General features: G+C 39.6%; 1 protein-coding gene across 1 annotated transcript in view; it reads right to left on the bottom strand.

Annotated features, from left to right (window-relative positions):
• Window positions 1–20,177, bottom strand: part of SUSD5 (sushi domain containing 5) — a 40,712-nt gene extending 20,535 nt beyond the window's left edge. Inside the window, exons 1-2 of the mRNA XM_071560648.1 lie at window positions 20,084–20,177; window positions 11,889–12,066 (exon numbers count right to left, since the gene is read on the bottom strand). Of these exons, the coding sequence (XP_071416749.1) occupies window positions 11,889–12,066; window positions 20,084–20,177 (272 nt within the window). The remainder of the gene's footprint in view (window positions 1–11,888; window positions 12,067–20,083) is intronic.
• Window positions 20,178–21,055: the final 878 nt, after the last annotated feature.

The following is a 21,055-nucleotide window of genomic DNA, read 5'->3' as shown; positions in this document are numbered from 1 at the left end:
ACTGAAGGTTAAAATGCTGGGAAAGTGAATACAGTGCAAATTTTTGCAGCTGGATATTAATGATGTGGGGCTTATATTTTTGTGCACAGCAGGCTTGTAGAAGTGTTGCAGGGCCAGCTATTCTAGTGAGAGCCAGGCAAAAATGCTGTCCACAGAGGAATCCTTCAGTGGAGGAAATGTATCATGTTGTATTGTGCAGTTATTGAACTAATGGTGCCATCAGTCCTGCACTGAATTTGAGCAATAAAATAAAATAAAATAAAATAAAATAAAATAAAATAAAATCAATAAAATAAAATAAAAGAAATAAAATAAAATAAAATAAAATAATATAAATAATGCTCATTACTGAGGGTCAAAAAGATCCAGTGGTAGCCCAGTATTTCATGATGCACTTAAATGGAGATAATAATTGACTTACAGAAATAGTTTGAATTATGGCTGTACAGACTAAATTCATTGTGGTACATGTTAGCTTTCGAGTAGTTAAATATGCAACTTTAATGTTATTTTCATATAAACAAACAAAAGCAACATGAAACAAGCCATATGGGTGGTCGTGCATATGCACCAGGGTGGTTACTACCACACTTCTGCTCTGGCCAACAACACGATGTCATCCCCTGATGCAAGTCCCTTTAGAATTTGAAATGAAATATGTTTCTGTTGTAAGGAAAACTCCACTTGACTATTTGGGGGATCACTTGAAGGAAATATTCTCCATACAAGTTTTAAATCAAGTTTTCTCAGAATTTGATGCCTTTAGAGTCTGAGACCTCTAAGTCAGTAGCTAAGCACTTAGACAAAAGTGATTTGATCTGCCAAAATGAGTTCAGATGACTGGGAGAATCAGGCCATCAATTAGAAAATTTCTAAATGCATTCACATTGTTCCACTGGGTCTTGCAAGGTCTGAGTGAACGAGACAGTTGTGTGTCCCTTCAAAAAGTGACTTATCAATCTTAATCCTTCCAATTACTTGCGTAGGTCCCTGGATCACTCATACCTTGAAACACTGACTAGATGTGATATGTCTGTAAAAAAACATGCTTTTTGTCTGCAATTGTGCACTTTAGGCTTCAGGCTGTCTCTCTCTCACAGAAACCTCCAACCCAACAAACAAAAAAAAACCCCAGCAAACCAAACCAATTTTGAAGACTGCTGCCATCATAAAAGTCTGGTCTGTGAAAATCAGGCCACATCCATTTCTATGTTCTGTCAAGGCCTGACACTTGGAAGACACTTTTGAAAATCTTACCTTGAAATTTCTGATTTCTAATTGCCTTTTCTATGTTTACATATTTTGCCTCTGCCCAAAGCACTGTAATTTTTTAATCGGTTCTTTGGCAGACTAAACAGTTGTTTGTCACATCCCTGGTCTGATCCAAAACAGGATGTCTGGCTCATGTGTAAGGCTGTGTGTTTGAAGAGCAAGATTTTCTCGCCTTTTTTTTCAAATATTGTACAACTTACAAGTTTGTATTTGATGGAATATATTGCTTAGCTAATTAATTTTAAGAACATTTCTCAGCTATCCAATGTGACCAAACTTGCAAAGGTGTACCTTGAATACAGTTTCAATGTTATACGTAAAGAAAGGCTCTAAATTACGTCAAGATTTTTACAAGAATTTCTCACTAAATTTTTCTCCTACATGAAGGAAAAATTGTTCTTCCTATTTATTTCTTTTTTTTTCCTATGGCAGACTAGACTGATTAATCTGCTACTTAGGACTTTAATTTGGATTTTTGTCATATTAAAATTGATCTGACTAAAACTGCAAGCTTTCCAATGCAATTCTCCTGAAATTAAAGAAACATTGTCTTGTACATCAGACACTGGGATGGGTTCATGACTGGACCTGATTATTTTAGATATCTTTTCACATTTTAATGATTCTGTGATTCTAAAAAATTGAAGGAAAACAATCTGTTTCATCTCTCTCATTCCTCCTTCTCTGTCAGAAGTTTCCCTACTACAAGCTCAGTCCTGTGAGCAAACATCTCCAGTAAGGTGTTATTACTGCTGTTGTTATTGCTGCTTCAAGAGTACTCAGCATTTCTCAGTAGTGTGTCCAATGATCAGACCTGCAAATCCCTTGGCGTAGAAATAGTCTCTTTGCAGTCATTGGGACCTCAAAATGCACAATAATAACCTCTTTTCTCTGCGTTCTTGAGGGTTTCCCTAAATCCTAAAATGCTAGCTTTTAATCTATAATTGCAGTTTAAATACACAGGTACACTTTTGTCTCAGTTCTAAAAGGTAGAGTTTGATGCTTTTAATTCCATTACACTTTTCATGACAGAAAAAAAGGATACCAATTCAGAATTCAACATATTTTAACATTTCTTCAGCAGCAGCATTGCCATGTTGAAATAGAAAACAAAAAACTGTACTGTTTTTCTACTTTTTTCTGCTGAGAAGCTGTGGAAATGTGATGTGTTGCTGCCTGGTTTGTTTCTTTACTGTTTTGAATTATTTCCCTGGGTCGTGCATCACAGCTGAGAGAATGTCACAAACTTCATGCTCTTTTAAGAGATACATCCATCTACTGAGCCATTCAGAAGAATGCAGTCCTGTAGGGAACTTTAATCCTATTTATTGCTACTTCCACATATTAATTGTACTTAAGCAGACTTGTTCATTGCTCAGAGCAATGTAATGCATGATTTTGTACCTTGTAATTAAGAAATAGATTAGATTTTATTTTTCCTTCTCTTACGAAGGCAGATGTGCTCAGAAGAAACACACTGAGTTCAAACTTCCATAATAATCCTTTGTGACACTCATCTGCTGGAAACTTCCATGCATCCCTGAAAACTACTCTTATGTGTCCGTGAACTCACAGTCTCAGCATAAAAATCAATCTCACACACATGGACCATGTCAGTACCACATGCTATCCAGCAAGGTAAAAGTGTATTTGGAGAGGTTTCAGTGGCATTAACAACAGTCCCTGCTCTCTGATGGAAAATGAGAAGGTGCCTGTTGGTGTGGCCTTTGTTTTCTAGATAAACTATTGAGAATCTTCTCAGCCTTCTGCTACCCAGCCCAGAAGGATAACCTGCTTCATGATGCCTCTTCTCTCCAGAGAGGACACTGGAGAGCAGTGACTCTGCACTGAGTTGAAGCTCAGCTTAATTCCTGCTGTACAATACAATCCATCCAACCAAGAACAATTAACAGTCCTTCTTTTGTACCTACCTCAAAAAAAAAAGCTCAGAGGTTGGCCAAGCTTCTCATTGTTTTCCTGTGCCATGACTCAGATACTGCAGTTATCATGTGTGCACATGAGGAGAAAATCTAATCTGTAGCACAATAAGGTATGAACCAGATTTCCCATAAACCGTCTGCTGACTCTTGTGCTGCTTAATTTTTTTAATGTATTGTGTAACCGATGAGTAATTGGTATATTTTGCTCTTCTCCTAATTCCTAATTCCAAGAAGAAAATAGCATAAAAACTGGCATGAATACTATTTATTTCATAATATGCCATAATATGCCATTATATAATATGTACTAGTAGATATGCTATAAGGATATGATTGAACTGTAGTAATATCTATTTTCATATCTTGCATGTAGGCATTTGTAATAAAGGTATGTTTAATACACACATAGTATTTTTACATAAATTCTGTTTGTAGCAGTATCCACTGCTACTTCTACTTTCTAAGATAATTACAAGGCAATTCTTGAAAATTTTTCAGTAGGCCCAAGTTAAAACATATGGAGGTAACAGCTGAGTTTATATGACAAAGAGTGATCCATCAGCATAGAAACCAGTAGGAGGGATTGGGATTTTTGTAGTTGCTGCTTTATCTGCCAGTTGATTGTAAGTTTTGTAGTCGTAGTTGATAAATTCACTGAACTGAGTCAGAATGGTCTTATGACATTTATTCATAGCAGTATGAACTTGCATATGAATACATTCAACTCAGAAGAACATCATCAACATGTTAGCTGAGACACTGTGAAGGTCTGGTTCATAACATACTATAAAAAACCTTCCCCTAATTAGAAAGTTAAAAGCTTCATCACTTTTGTTAGTTAAGATAAATCTTTTATATCTTGTGTTGATTTTTTTCATGGATCAGCTTTACCATTTGTGTTCCAGTAACTAGGTAAGAGAGATAAAAAACAGTAGTCTGGAAGCCAAACCAGTAGGGTTTTATTCTTAGTCTTTCCCTTCTGTAGTTTGAGAAATTGCAAATTACAAAGCTGGCTCTGATGAGGAATAAAGTATAAATGACATGTTCACGATTACCAAAGGGAAGAAACTTTCCCTGAAAAGTCATGAAGGGGAGCACAGGTGGGCTGTGGAAAGTCCATTGACTGGGAACTATAGAGGCTAATTTTGTCTGGATGGGACCCAAAGAAAGCAGCTGCTAAGTGTGACATGAAGACATTCCAACAGCAATACTGCCACTGGAAATGTCAAAAAGAGGTCTTACCAAGGCAGAACCAATATCCTTTAGATTCTTAAAAATATACACCAAAATGCAGCCTTTTGTGCTTAAAATTGTTCCTATGACTACTGAAATAGTAAGGCTTCTGTTCATTAAATAAATATGGCCCATTCATGAAGACTTTCATACTGTAGCCTAGTATGAAAGATTTTATATAGCCATTTTACTCTAATATCACTAGGTACATATAATTTGAGCATTCTTACTGCATGCAAAAGAGAATTGTGTTGCTTCCTGGCCTGCACTAGTTAGATGCTCAAAGACAGGTCAAGTGTCACTAGAAAATTGGTTTTACCCAATTTCATTTTATGGGTTCCAGTTTAATCCTTGGGTTTCACAACAGATGTTACTGATGAGTTACCAAAGGGTTTAAAAAATACAGTAATATTTTTTGAATGCAATTAATTTATAAAGAAACTCAATTCTCAGAGAAATGGCTTTCAGACAGGACTAAGCATTACAGAGATTCTAAAAGAAAAGGGCAAAATGGGTAAACTCCTTTTGAAAATTAGAACTATCTGGCAAGTTAAAATCCTACTATTAACTACTCTTGTGCATTTGCAAAAAGTAAGTATTTGGTCTTTCTGCCTACATTTTGCCTGGCTAAACAAACTGATCACCTTTAATCAGTTTTCATAAGAAGGACATTTTTTTTTACTAATCCTAGTCTGAGCTCAGACCTTCTGAGCTTGGATACCATGAATTACCCTGCACTGTTGCAGGTGGTGTCTCACTGGTGCCTCGTTCAAACCCTTCCGTACTGCCCTCTCTCCCCTGGGTGACTTTTAGGGAGACTGTATTTATTTTTCTCATGGATTTTATGTGAGTTATTGTATTTTACAACAGGCTCACTGCAGTTCTGTGTTTTGTGACTACATCTAGCTCTTTCTCCTACTCTGCCTTTTCCAGCTGAACTGCGAATTTAAGGCAGAAGTTCCTGTCAGTCTTCATACAGTATTGTTGCTCGGCACCCCACTCCTATTCCTCCATTTCTGAAGTCAGGCTTACCTTTCTGTTCAATATTGTGATTTTCCTTGGTCTTAAGAATGATTTCTAACCTTCTGGCATTAACTAATTTCACTAACAGACCCCTACCTTTTGTGTCAAAGTTTGCTGAAGTTTTGCTAAATCGCTCAGAGTTTGTTAAAAAAAAACAACCCTCCCAGTAAAAACACAATTTAGAAGTGTGAGTGACATCCAAGTACATAACAGCTCTGAGGACTGTGATGCTACAATTTAGCAGATCAAAATACATCAGAAATATATACTTTTGTATGATGCTTTTCCTCCAGTAGTACATTTTCTAATATTGGTCTGCCTGTTCCATGAGATCCATGGCTGTCATACTTTGCCCATGCTGTTTTCCCAGTTGTGCTAAGAAAAGACCTGCTTCCCACCTCCCTAAACTGCTGCAAAGTGGCTCATATCCCCATGGCTCAGTGATATCATTCCCTGGAGTAAACTGGCCAAGTCCATACCCTAAATTTAAGTCTCTTGACTGAGCTTTATGCAGAAATCCCTGTTCCTGAAACACAGTTACTTGGGTTTTACCCTGTGTAAGACTTTCTAAGACGGCTGACAAGACACAATGAGAAGACAAAGTCATCTTCTAGCAGAGCATGACACCAGCTGTGAGCTGTGGGACCAGAGTGTGTGACATGAAGGCATTTTTGGAGTACAGACCTCCTCAGACAGCTTCATAAGCAACTGTAGCATTTTGAATTAGACCATGTCCTGTCAGCTATGTCTGGATTTTTCTGTTGAAGGGAATTACTTGACCTGCCTCAAAAACATCTGGGAGCAAATTCACATGCATTATGATCAGACAGCAGAGCACAGCCTTGAAATGAAACAGAGAGCTTGCCAAACTAACATATCACCAGGACTGCTCCTCTGCAAATAAGCAAGTGGGCCTGTTTTAACATGTACACCTGGATGAATTTCGAAGGACCCAAAAGTGCAAGGATTCACACACAAAGATGAGAGGACTGGCAAGGGGCAGCAACTGACCCTTTTTTTCATTCCCTGGATCTTGCTTTTTTTCTTTCCCAAGAAATGTGCTTTTATTACCCTACTGTCAGGTGCTGGGCAAGTCCCACACAGTAGGCAGAAAAAGAAGTAGGTAGTCGTGTGAAATGCCATTGCTGAGTCTTATTATTACATTTCCCACTGGTGTCATCTGCAGTGAAGGCCCTGTTGTGTTTGACACTGTAGAAGCATTCAATAGGAGTCAGTGCAAAACCCAAAGAGCTAACAAAAGGAAGGAAAAATAGAGATGAAGTAATTTTCCTAGCAGCAAACATCTGGTCTGTGGTCAGCCAAGAAAAGAACCCCAGTCTTCTGACTTCCACAGCGAAGCTTATTCTAGCTGACTGTGCTTGCCACTCCAGAGTTCTGTACCCTCTGAAGCAAAACCCCCAGGGACTGGGTAGGAACCAGCCCAGGACAATTTCATGCAAAGGAACAGGTTGACAGCCCTGTAGTTCTGTCATAGAACAGAAAATCAATGCCAAGGTTCAAAGCTGTTTTACAAGGGGTACATGGCTTCATTCTTTTGTAGGCAAATAAGGAATGGGATAGGGAATAGGACAGCTGCAGTTTTCAGTCCTAGAAAAGCAATGGAAATGAGTAAATTTGCTATGAATATATTCATACAAGCTGTTGAGGATGTTTAACAATTTCTAAAATAAACAGCTGCTTTCTAATATTCTATGCACAGGGTTGATCGTGAGACCAATTGTGTCAAGTTCACTTTCCAAATTTCAAAAATATCACAAAAGAATATAAGACCCCATAGGACACACTGCCCAGTGCTAGAAGACTCGACATGAGGTTTTCCAGTATGACATTTGAATTCAAAAGATAGCAGTGAGAGCCTTTCAGAGAACTCTGCCACCTTTTTTCCATTTATGTTCTGGCAGATTACTTGATGGTTTTACTGACTCACTTGTCTGACATGCAAGTAAGTCATAAGAGTGTCGTTTTTAGTATAAATAGCTATTAGAGCTCATCTGACAAATGAGACTTGCCTAACGACATTTCATTTCCTGAAGTGCAACAATGTGTAGTGCTTTATAAGTTACACATGTCAGGACTGACTTGCAAACAGCTTACTTCTGGGCTGCTGGAAGGAGTTATCCTAAAAACTTGTCAGTGGCTTCTCTTGAGAAGTTCCTGAGTCCTTGGACCTGCCAGTGACTCGTCTGTGTGAAGAGCCCTGAACTCCGAATTAGGTTGGTATGAACAACCGAAAGTGGAAGACAAAAACATCCCCTTAAGCCTGTGAAAGAGGTTCTGCCTCAGGCTGCTCAAACCACAGAACGACCCAGTTTATTGTGTCTCTGGATTTGCTGGCAGGGATCTATTTGTTTAAGCAATTTCCATTCTGCATCAGTTGAAATGAATCATATTTGTCAAGACCTGCTGCTTGGGCTAGCCCAGTTTGCAGGGACTGAAATGGGTTAGGGAGTGCAACACAAGCACCTCCACCAGCAGACTGGTGTCTCCTTTCACCAGCATCACTCTCTGCAGAACAATGATTTTAACACTCTAACATAGCTGGTGACCCAACCTATTCACTTAAAATAGACAAGACATGAGCATGTCTACCTGCACAGCTGAGGAGGCACCAATCCCTGCTGTGAGTCAGTAAGAAGTAGCTTGGAGGGAGCTGGGTGGCCACAAACCAACAGAAGGTGTTCCATTATACTCTTGAAAACTTTGAATACTTATATATAAATCTACATACAAGTCATCAGAAATTTGACGGTCACCCAGACTGGGCTAGTTCTTTAGACCAAATTCTCCTCTTTGCCCATGTAAAAGGTATAGCCCAGAGAGCAGGCAATATAAACACTGACTCAGTGATGTGCCTCAGTCAGAGGAGGAGAAACTCCCACAGGTTTCCAGGCCCTGAATTGGCTGTAAAAAGAACAATGACACAACAACCAGCAGTGATGGATGTATTTACTAGGAGTGGGATGGTAATTGTTCACTAAAACCATAAAATAGCCACCAGAAGTGAACAAATCACTGACTTGTGCAAAACATGAAAAATGGATACAGCAAGGATAAAGGCCTTATATGTCTGCTAAAGCTCCTGTTCAGTTTTAAATCTAAGTGGTGACAGGAGGGCTGAAGCATGTCAGAAAATCTGCAACACTATAATGGCTTCACTCACAGCACTTGTTTGTGTTTACTTCTACTGCCAGTGTCTAATCCATTTTTGCTTAGGAGAAAGATTGGGATACTTTCCAGGCACCAAATAAATAAACCAAACTTCACTCTTCCTGAAACCGGGAACTTCCTTCATCATGTTCCCTCCTATTCATCTCCTTTCTGGTGTACACAGTCCAAAAGGATATGGGAGAATATTAGACTAGAACTCTGTGATCTGCACTGGATGCAGTCAGCTGCTGGGAGGATTCCAAGGTTTTAGATCCAGCCTGTAAAGTCCTGAACAGTTTTGGACCTCACAAATGTGGGGAGGTCCCTTCTCATTCGATCACATGGAGATCCATCAAGATAAATAACCCAAGGAGTGCTCAATGAAGAGTCCTTTATTTTGGAAATAATTTCCCCTACTTCTCTAACCTCTGGGTATACTGTGAAGTCTGTTTTCCCCTCTCCGTGTTAAATCAGCTGAGTGTGGATTGAGTTTTTTCTGTATATCAGCTATCTTTTATCCTTGCCATCATGCTTCCATTTATCAATCAAATGCCCAAAGTATTGAATAAGTATATTTTTAAAATATCTAAAAAATTATTTTTAAATATTTTGAGTCCTTTCTTGATAGCTTTGCCATTACTTTTATCATTCTTGAGCCCTTTTTTGAGATGCTTTTAGTATCCTTCTTAAGATGCAGTAACAATAATACTTATAATATTCCAAAGGAGGCTGTAACATCGACCTACGTGTGTATATTTTTTTTCATATTCTTTATCCCATTCCATAAACACTCCAGCAACTTCTTTGTTTGCTTGTTTGTTTGTTTGTCTGTTTTTACTACAGCTGCAGTCTGACAGTGCTTTTCTTTGTGCTGTCCATAGTGATGTCCTCATATATTTTCTGGACTGACAGAGGTCAATCAGAACCCTGTAAAGATATTTTTGGGTAGATTGCATGTTTCCCCTGTATATATTATCAGTGAACTCCATTTGACATCATTTTGCCTGTTCATCTAAATCCCTCCATAAATCTCTATATTCAACTTGAACAACTTTGTCCCATTTGCATACTTTGCACTTGACCGATCATTTCCTTCTCCAGACCTGCATTAACTGACAGTGAAACCAGTATAGCCTTTTTAGGCATTTTACAATTTCTATTTTCCCCCAGAGTTAAAAACATCCAGTTCAACGAACCAAGTAACATACATTCTGGTGCTTGCCCAGCCATTGGTAAAATAGCCCCAGAGTACAAAATTCCAGGTTTGAAGAACTTTTGTCTCTGGTGAAACCCTCCAGTGAAGGTCAGATGTGGTGAATGCACAGCAATGGTGTGCTGATGTGCCCCCACACTGTTCTTTCTGATAAATAGTTTAGAGACTTCCATATTAAGGACAGGTTTACTGGAGGAATGGGTATGGGAAGTTGGAAGGGGTGAAAAATCTTCCTTTTCTTCCCATCACTATGATGTGTTTTTATTACTGTATACAATTTTGGTATTGAAGATATTCAGCGGTGGGCCCACAGCTCCTGTGCCTGCAGTAATTAATTGAGGATATCACAGGACTAACTAGAGGTAGTGCTTAGATATAAAAAAAGAGATGTTTTCTTCTATCCATCATTCCTTACTTCCAGAACACAGAAGTTGTATAAAATACCCTGTGCAACAACTTTGCCAGGCACTTCTTAGAGTTGTGTTGTTTTCCTGACTCTTCCGCCTGCATAATGTCAGCAACTGTCTTTGGAAAAAAACTCATAGGGTTTGGATAATTGTCTCATATACTGAGATTTCTGGATGTTTTGTAATGACCAAAACAAACAATTTTTCACCTTGGAAAATTAAAATCACTGAAAATAGTTGCTTTTGCATGAAATTTTAAAATATCACCTTTCACTAATAGCAGCAAATTTTTTGTCCTTTGGAGCTTTTATCACTGAAAACACAGGAACACTGATGCTTACTTAAGTGACTGATAACTGTCACAAAATCCAATAACATGCTAACGTTTGGGAACTTGGAAACAGTATTTTGATAAAACTTTGTCACCACTGAACATTGACAACAGATTAGACATGCTCCTTCTGGGCAATTCCTATATGGTCCCAGCTTCAGTGACATGAGACATTCATGCCAACCCTCAACTCTTCCATTTGGATTTTTTTAACTGAATTTTCTGTGATTTGATCTCTTTGTCAAAGATGAGGCCTGCGTACCTGTTCCTGAGGCATGCTGTGAAGCCTTTCATTTTGGAAGGGACTGGGCATTTGGGATGGACGTGCTTGGCCCAATGCAGTGGCACATTCTGTGCAAGGCTGGAATGAGTCTGAGTTAGGCTGAGTTTGGGAAGCTCTCACCATCCACAGCAGAGTGGCAATGTGGCCGTACTGCTCCTGGTGTGTATCTGCACCTATATGGACATATGATCTCAAAATCTTAAATTCCACTGAAAGTAGTTGGGACTTCTGGAGTACCCATGAAGGCTGACTGTACCCTTGTGGAACAGAGGGAAGTAGTTTCCATGACAGGACACCTGTGCATTCCTGCCTTAAACTGGTCTCTAGAGGCAGCAATGGTTCATGGAGGGTGCTGTGTCAGGCCAGTACATGTTGCAATGCTGTCTGTAATGTGAGGCAAAGTTCAGCCCAGCACCAAGTCACCTGAGCTGCCTGAGTTCCCTGAGCTGACCCAGACACACTGGGAAGCAGCATCAGCTCCCTGGTGGCTTTCTCAACACTCCACCACATGTGTGTTATCAGAGCTAAGTGCATCCAAAACTGTGCCTGTTTGAAGGTGCCTATTGCCTGTTCAGGCGTGGGGCAATACCTAAGATAGATACAAGGCTTCCATGAGTTCAATTTGCTGAGCTTCTTAAACAGCAGAGAACAACAGAGTCAGTGGGAGCACTGGCAGTAACACAAGGACTGTGTCCTCAGCCTGCAAGCTTCTTTAGGGCTCACCATCCCACTGCATACAGGCCAGGAGAACAGGAGGCTACAATGATGTAACTCAGAAGGAAAGAAGAGGAAATTGCTTCAAATCTGTGAAATATGTAATCTGAGACTGATGGATATTTGTGTGCCTGCAATATTAGTTGCAAACAATTAATTCTGGGGGAGAGAGACATATTTAGCTCTATGTCACAGTGCTTGGATTGTGGCCAGTGTTTTTCAGTTATGTTCTTAGTCAAGGAGGAAAACTTGTTTGACAACTGTCATTTATACTTCTTAGCAAGTGCAATGCTGTTGTCCTTACCCAGCAGAGCCACTGGCGAGCCATCCTGTGGTGCAGCCAGCGAAAGAACAGTCCAGAACAGCCCTTTTCAGTTCTTCTGCAGTTGCCAAGCGAGCACTCAGGTCCACACAAGCTTTCTCAGCTTCAGCTAAATCCAGACCCTGAGAGTTGTTCTTGGACTCAAGTGCAAACACTTTCCCTGCAACACCAAGAAGGGACATGCCATTCATCGTGGAATTGTACTCAATACATATTCAACAGAAATGCTGCAAATTATCACCAAATAGAGTCTTCATGCTTTTACTAAGTTTATTTTAGCTGGCAACCTACTTTTTGGAATGAGCATTTTTATCAATACTTAAGTGTCTTTAAGGTACCTTTTCTTTTAAGAAAAGCAGGTATGGCTAAGGCCCTGGTCATTCCTAGCTTATAGGAGAAGTTTGTCTTGCTCTGTATCTCTGTGTTTAAGATCTGGTGAAAGAAAGCACAACACTCACATATGCACATATATTGTCAAAGCCAGAACATCTGTTGTAGACTACTAACACTGGAAATCACGGCTAAGCCTTTTACAGTTTACAACTACATCTATAAAGTAAGCACATACCTAAAAGCCAGTATTGCAACCCAGTCTCCTGTGTCAGAAATAGATTTATACTTATTCTCTAAAATCAAAATCATCCCAGTCAGTGACAGCTTGGATCTAAATGCAAGCCACTTTTTTATCATACCTTTTTGGAAAGAAAAGCGCTTTTTTTTTTTTTTCAATGAACATGTGAACATATTTAGCATAACAATTTTTGGTGTGATTTTTATTTTCAGTTCAGTTTATTTTACTTTAATTTATCTAATACTGTGAAAGCTATAAGGGTGAAAGTTAGAGGTTTTGGCAACTGGGAACAGGGAAATTGGGTTTTTGGCAATGAAGCTTGAGCAGTTACTGGGTTATGGAATAAACATATTAGCTGAGTGTCTCCAGAAAAAGAAATAAACAATGAGAGAGTTTACAGTGCTGACATTTAAGTTGCCATCTTTCTTATGATAACATCTGTTAGAATATCTCCTGCATTTCAAAGATACAGATTGAATTTGCTGCAGGTGCAGGAAGACAACTTTTAAGCAACTTTGCCTTCAATAAATGCCTGGAAACACTTGTTTATGTCTCCTTTCCAAAGTGGGTTAGTGGTAGTGATTATATGAATGCAGTTTCCAGCACACACAGAGTGTTCACACTCATGGGATGTATTGACCAGGATTAGGAATTCTTCACACAGATTCAGCCTGGTTCTGTACCAAGTGCCACCCCCACCACATATTATTCAACAAAATGACAAATCTGATTCTAATCCTAAATACAGGGAACTTATACAGGGTAGGTCTGTCCCTGACAGCTTTCTGTTCTCACCTGTGCACAGCTGAACCCACGAGAAGAGTTATAGTCCTTACAACAAAAAATGTACAGTTTCTCTCAAGTAAACCTGTCAGTTGTGTTTACATTAGCTGGCAAGTGCAGATGGGTCCTGAGGGAAGATTCCTACTTTGTTGGGAATTCTACATATGCACAGTAAGAAGTCATTCTGATTTGGACAGATGGCAATTGAAACAAGCGGGACAAGCAGCTGTGAGAAGGAACAGATAACAGTAGCTGACAAAGGGATACAACCAGAAGCACAGAACAGTGTCCTAACCAGTAGATTACCTTGTCTCTTGACTCTCAACTGCAATCAATACCATGAACTGTAATTAGAATGAGGGAATTTACACAAAATAGTGAAAGAAGCAAGACTCTACATTCCTGAGGACACAAACATCAGGTTTCTGTGAAAATGTCCCAAATAAGACACATGACACTAACATGACACTAACGTAGCTCCTGTTTCCAAAGCCGTGAACAGACTAGTGAAGTTTGCATAGCCTAGGAAGAGAGATTGTATAAGCAGAAAGGTGATGATTTTAAACAACCATTCTAAAGTGCAAAACAACTTTCATCCCTAAAGGAAAGCAGAGATTAAGTATAATGCTTTGCTGAGGCTTTGTCCCAAATAAAAACTTATGTATTCTGAAAACATCCACATTCTACATTTCACCACTCGACTTTCAGGACAGAGATGCCTCATCAAAGACACAGGGGGTAAGTTTGCATAGGATCTGATGTAAATCATAAATGTTCATTTGACATGGCAGTAACCCTTATTTTCCAGCTATTAGTATTTCAGTTAGAAGACTTAAAGAAAGGAAGATCGTTAAGCATGGAGCTACATGTAGATACAATATGAAGAAAATGAGTTAATAATTTAGTCTTTTTGCCAGTAAGCAAATTACATTTTCAGAGGAGTTTATCTATGCCAGACAGAGGCTGAGACAGCTTTTCTTGACTGCTGTCATGTGCTTGCTAGCACTTAAGAAATACTAACTTTTTGCTAGAACTTATGAAGCTGCTGATTCAAAACAGAGTCTTGTAATTTGTAAAGCTACCTGGGATGTTCAAATCATATAGATAAGTGGATTTTAGGGTAAGCTAGGAAGGACTTACTGGTTGGAAAATTACAGTGAACTGCTTTATAGGAAATTCTGGTTAGCCAGAAGTGGATAAAGAAGGCTGACCTGCTTACCAGGTCAAGCTCTGAATCTCCTCCAAAGTTTTAGAAGCTCTCGGGCTATCTGCCCTGTTTTTAAGATTTGCCCTCTGGTTTTGCCTAATTTCTTACCTAGAAAATATCATAACACATAAGGTTCACTTATCAAGTACTTGACCAATGGAATAGTTGGTTCCTCAGTATCCTGAGATGTGTCACATTACTAAGGAATACAGGAAAAATATACAGGAGACATGCGAGCATGGAAATAGGAAAAAATACAAAAGCACATCTAAACAGGAAATCCCCTTACATAAAAAACACTGCAACACTGAAATTGAATTCTGCACCTTACGCTGTCATGGTTAACATGCTCTGGATATCAGTGTATTGAATTTTTCTCACTTTTTATCACAAAAGTGGTGTCATTTTCAATATAAGATGATCTAAGGAACATAGTTAATTGTAACATTTTTATCAGTTTTAATAAAATGATTCTTAAAAAAAAAGTTTGTCTCACTTGATGACATTACAGTAATTTTTTTATATTGGTGTATCTGAAATCAGTTTTCCCTCTGAGATAGTATCAAGAGATGTGTTGTCATTCTGGTATAAATATGAGACTGTTCTATATTTCCATAAGACACAGGATGAAGGATCATGTCTACATGAAGAATGTAGTATGTCTTTAGTTGTAGCACCTTTGAACAGCCACCATGTCTGAGTTTCCTCTCAGCTCTCTTCCTTCATTTTTCTCCTGTAACCTTTGTTTCCCATAATGCTTCCACCCCGACAGGTGGGATGAAAATTTGTTACCAAACTTATGTACTTTTCTGAAGCCTTTGTAAACAAAGCAAGTGCCTATGGTTTAAATATCAAGCTAAAAATCCAGGCAAAGTAGTATTTCTCAGGAGACTGGATGAGCATGTCGAGTTTAGCAGGTTCAGAATGAAAAGTACCCTTGTCACAGTAAGATTCTTTCAGATTCCCATTGGAAAGCAGTGAAAAAGTTTTTAACTTCAATGTTAAGACATAAATAATAAGATATAATTCTTCTAACTGTTAATTATCAGCTGGATTCATGGTTCTGATGAAAAACTCACATTTGCAATCAAAGAGGTTCTCTCTTTAATAACTAACCTACATTATAGTGGTAGCCTCTACCATTATCTGATCACTATTATTACAGACTTGGATTATATTTTCACATAATAATATTTCAATTATTTTTTGCACTAAAACTTTGTAAACAAGAATTAGAATAATAGTTTTTACTTAAGAATACCCCAATATATTCTGATTGAAAACATACCCATAGCAACAAAGATCTCAGGGCTTCTAGGAATCAATTTTATCACCTTGTTCAATTCCTGCATGACTGGATTGTAGATTTCCACCCTCAAGTCCAAAAATTCATGGTTGAACTAGAGCATCTCTTTTCAACATGCATCCAGTTATGATTCAATGCCTCCAAGTAATGGAGAATTTACAGCACGTTTTAGAGTAAACTGTTCCAATGGTTCATTAATCTCACTCCCCCCTATTTCCAGCTCCAAATTTTGCTAAACTCAGCTTCTAACAACCAATCCTTACCATGTTTTCATGAACAAAAAGCCATCTACAATCAGATATGTGAAAGTCTAACAAAAGAAACCTTCAAAAATAAAACCAGTCCCAAACCTATTTCTGCATGTTTTGGGGAATGTCAGTGGCTTCAGCAGAATTCACTCAGTTATCAAGAAGATGGTTTGGCTCATTTATTCTCTTACAGTAACAAACACAAGAAATTCTTCTGAGGTGCACAGGCACAGCTCAAAGCCCATTGAAATCAGTTCACATTTCTCCATGTCTTCAGCAGGATTTGCATTATTCTCAAAGAAGAGACATAAAACTGCATAGACAAATATACTTTGAAGCAAGAATGTGTCTCACAAATAATATAAAATGAACACATTTTAGCAGGTGTGCCCAGTGTGCTGCTCTCATGGCATGATGACACTTCCTAGTTCAATGGAGAAAAACTAATCAGTTTCAACAAAATAAATGTGGTGAAAGGTGTGCAAATGTGGAGTCTAATACATTTTTACTCAAATGTTAACAACTTCAAATTGAGGGAAAGAGAGCAGAGGAAGGGAAGGTCACTTCTGTACCTCAAGAGTTATTTAACTTTCATTTCTCTGTCTGTGTGTAACAATGGCCTTGATAGTAGCAGTAAAGGTGAAGGATTCAGTAAAACTCCACAATTGCAGACAGACATTTGGTTAATAACCTGTTCTACTTAGTGTTCATGAGTGTGGAGTTTATTTCTGTGAGAAACTAAAGTGTATGGTGTCTTATTAAATTCAAAAAATACTACATCATCAGAAAAACAGGAAAATCAAGATGTCACCTGTGCATTCCCCCTCAGCTAAACTCAGTTTGAGCCTAAACTTTGATTTTTCTACACATTTTAGGATGAAATGGAATTGTTATGCAAGAATGAATGCTGTTTTGCAAGCAGGAGCCTGAAATGCTTAGACACCTGCTACTAAATGTGAACATCTAGAAAAAAGAGGGGAGGGGAGGGGAGGGGAGGGGAGGGGAGGGGAGGGGAGGGGAGGGGAGGGGAGGGGAGGGGAGGGGAGGGGAGGGGAGACTTTTTTTTTGCTTTGCTTGAAAAAAGGGATGCAAAACAAGCTGAAGTATAGACTATAACAGGAGGTTGTTCCAACTTTGGACATCAACAGTTTCTACTCAGAAGGATGTATCTCAGAATCTCACCTATTCATTCCTGGCTTTCAGGGTTCTGGATCCTTTCACCTGCATCCTCTGCAGTCACTGTGCATGGTCACTACCAGGTGACTAGGCTGACCAATAGGACTTTCATGCAATCCAAATTTAGCCAGCTGAACAACTCCACTTTGGAACAATCAGTAAAGTTTTTAAATTAGCACTTTTTTTTTCCAATTCAGAAGTGTCTTGGAATGGTGGATGGACAGCCATCATCCTCTCCTGTCTCAGGGCAAGTACCCTGAAGAAAATGATGGTTCCTATGTGTGGATATTTTAGCAGCCATGAAAAGGCAGAGCAGGGAGACCAAAAAAGCAGAGGCAACTCCTGTGTGGGATGCAGGAAGTCGCATCCTTGTTCTCCTATTTGAAGAGATTTTATCCCCCACCTGCACTGGTACCACTAAGAACTGCCTCATTAACCCTTATTGTTCTCCAGTAACTGCACCAACAGCAGAGGCACCCCATGGTACATCAGAGCAGGAACGAGCCCTCAGGGAGCCTTCTGTCCATCTGACCTGGACCTGAAGAGCTATGAGCAAGCACACTTCAATTGTAAAAGAAAAAAAAAAAAGCTGCAAAATGAAACAAAGCTATATTTTATTTCAGTCTTTACCTTGGTCTTTCTGGAGTCTATCGGCCCTACAGCAACATGTGCTGTGCTAAATACTGGTCAAAAGAGATCAATTAAGCGTTGAGGCTTCACACCTTCACCAGACCTCAATGGCCTTCAGTTTTATTGCGTATGCTCTGTCATTATTTGTGTGTGAGATAATAAAGCAAAAATCTTCCTTAGGGAAATATATTGTTACCAGTTTCAGAGGTTTGACTGTAACAGGGGCCAGCCTGAATTTCACAGGTTTTTTACAAGGCAAATTCAAAATCCCTTCAGTGGTTTGCAAAACAGGCTGTTACTTTTAGTTAAAAATAACAAATACACAAACACATATGTGTCACCCAGAATGGTCCTTTGGCATTTGCATGTGGTAGAGACTAGCTCAATTGTATTTTCACCTACAACTTAATAAGGTGGTTTCTGTCTGGACCAGGCCAGAATCTGTCATAAAAGAAAGTATTAATCCTGTTTCATCCTCTCAGATATTCTTAAATACATAGCGATAAATTTTAAAGTTCACATACACGTACAGTGTTTTCTTCTGTTTTAATTTGTAATAACCCAGGTGCCTTACAGGACTGTGTTACAGTTGTTTGCTTGAATATTAATACTAGGAGAACCCACTGAAGATCAGTTTAATGGCAGACTCACACATTTTTTACAATGCTACTTAGAATTTAAATAAAAATGGAAACTACGGTACTATAATAATATGCGACAACTGTGATGCACTTCAGGTATTCTTATAATACTTATAAATTCTTTAATTCTTATAAATGCTTTACCATGTGTAAATTTGACAACCTGTTGAATTATCATTCCAATCTGTCACGAGCTCTGCCTTAAAATGATCTCCAACATTTTTTTTATCTCTCTCTTTTAGGGAAAGCCTGTTTAGGAATCAAGATGATGCAATTAATTCTATAGAAATAATAAATTGGAAGGTGCTCCTATAAAAACAAGGGCTTCTTCAGGTGAAGCATTCTTAGGAGGAAAATTATTATTCCTGTCCTGTCTCCTCAGGTTCTGTGGAGAACACATTTTCAGGGATATGCTTTCCCACTCTCCCCTCATCTCAGGGGCATTTTCCTAGAGAAGGAGTATATCCCAAAAACAGAATCACAGTTTTGTCTATTGCAACACAGTGCAGTTGTTTGACATATTTTTTTTTAATGCTTAATGAAAAGTAGTTTCCTTCAAATTTACAAGACCGGCTTCTGTTGTATAAATGGTATTTTATACAAAACGGTAGAAACGTACAGGCAAGATTAATTTTCTCCCTTTGCTTTGCCACACTTTGCCACCAGCTGAAATAAATTTAAGTTAAACAGGGAAAATACTCTGAGAACAAACAAGGAGAGGTTTTTATTGCCCTATAATGTTTAAGATCTGTTCTCTGGAATAATGCAGCAAACATCAATGGTAACGGATTAGTGTATTGAAATAAAAATACCCTGAGATCAGGCATAAAAGTACCTCAGCTGTGAAAGTGGAAAAATGTGGCCACTCAGCATTGCTGTCCCAGGAAAAAACACAGTTTTAAAATAAGTTGTGTTTTTGCTAAGGCAAGTTGGTCATCATTATCACAGGCTGAAGCACTAGAAGGGCAATAGGCTACTGGAAACTTTCAACAGATGCAGCTATTCAGGATTACCATCAGTGAGGGAAAAGTCCCATTTCAGAATAACTGGTAGCTGCTGTTTCATGCCAAATTCATGTCCTGATCACATCCCTCAGCAATGAAGTGTAGATGAAATTCCTCTGCTGAGAGGTGAGCACTCATCTTCAGCTTGTGTGGCACTGAACAGAAAACATTATGAAAGTCTTACACTTCTGGTGCTCCCTTCCTCAATACCTGCCTGTGTAAATTGACGTTGTGTGGCATCTGAAGTGGGCAGATGGAGAAGTTCTTTGGAGAAAAGAGGGCTCCTAAAACATAGCTGAGTCTTCTTAGTCGTGTTCTGGCTTTGTTTTATTATTCTTACTTCCCCTGGAAAAGTTCACTACCCTGTCATTTTGTTGTAATAAAATAATCTTAGCCTTCTGTGATCTTATTTCCTTTCTCTGCTTAGCCCCAGGATATTTGTAGTCTCAAAAACCTCTGAATCAGAAGTTTCCTAATCCAAACTGGGGTGTGTATTTAAACTCCTTATTAAAAAAAAAAAGTGGTTTTTTTGTTTTTTTAAATAACACATTTCAACATACAGCTCTCATTCCAGCCATAGCAACCCAGCCCAAACTGAATGGGAGACTCACCATCAGCCTGAACAGAGATGATCTGAAGGAGGAAGAAGACAGATCCCACACCCCGGAGAAAGGTGAGAGAGAATCTCTGAGCGCCTGGAGCCATTGCCCTGTTCCCAAAGCCCTCAGCCGCAGGAGCTTCGTTGGCTGCCGAGGCTTTTTTTCTCCCTCCTCTGGACTTTCGCAGCGGGGTCTGCGGTGGTGATTCCAAGGAGCGCTTTCCCTCGGCAGGATCCTGCGTCTTGGGTTTGCACTGAAGGCGGGAGGGGTGGAAAAAGAAAGAGGGAGGGAGAGAGGAATCCTTGGCTTGGCTGGTGTGAAGGGGAGGGGAAGGTGGGGGGAGATGTCCAGCCAGCTGTGGCTGGGGAGAGGCTTTATCCAGCCCCGTCTGCGGGGCAGCGACACAGAGAGCCGGTGTGAAAAGTCACGTTATCCTGCCGGTAAACACCTAATGGATCGCGGTGGAAGAAATGTAAAAGCCAGGAGGGAGAGGAAAGCGGGAGAGAGGACACGCGACGAACAGAAGAAATCCCTGGCTGGGAGGAGAAGGGCAGCCAGACAGCGGTGAGTTGGTGGGCTCAGCTGTGCATCTCCGGAGGGATGGGCGCAGACGCTGGGAGTGTTTTCCTCCCTGCAACATGAAATCAGCCAGCAGAGCCTTGCTGAGGTCAGTGGCTGCCGCAGCCAGAGTGATGGTCTTCAAGCAAGGGCTGAGGAAAAGCGCCAAATGGCATGGGACACGGTCAGCCAAACCTCCCTGAAGGACAGCATTGGATGGGTCAATCCTGCTCTTCCAGTTTCCAGCTTTGGGATGGGTTAATCCTGCTCTTTCAGTTTCCAGCTTTGGCACAGGCATGAGGACTGATGGTTGAAGTGGGGGTCTGTCAGTTAATGCCCATCAGCACTCCTGGTCCAGACCGATGGTGCTGGTCAGGTTTGAACACTCCGAAAGCAGCTGATGAAGGGAGTTTCCAGTTCCCACTG

Source organism: Pithys albifrons, chromosome 7, assembly GCF_047495875.1.
Source record: "Pithys albifrons albifrons isolate INPA30051 chromosome 7, PitAlb_v1, whole genome shotgun sequence".
NCBI lineage: Eukaryota > Metazoa > Chordata > Aves > Passeriformes > Thamnophilidae > Pithys > Pithys albifrons.
This window is presented reverse-complemented; position numbering and strand designations above follow the sequence as displayed.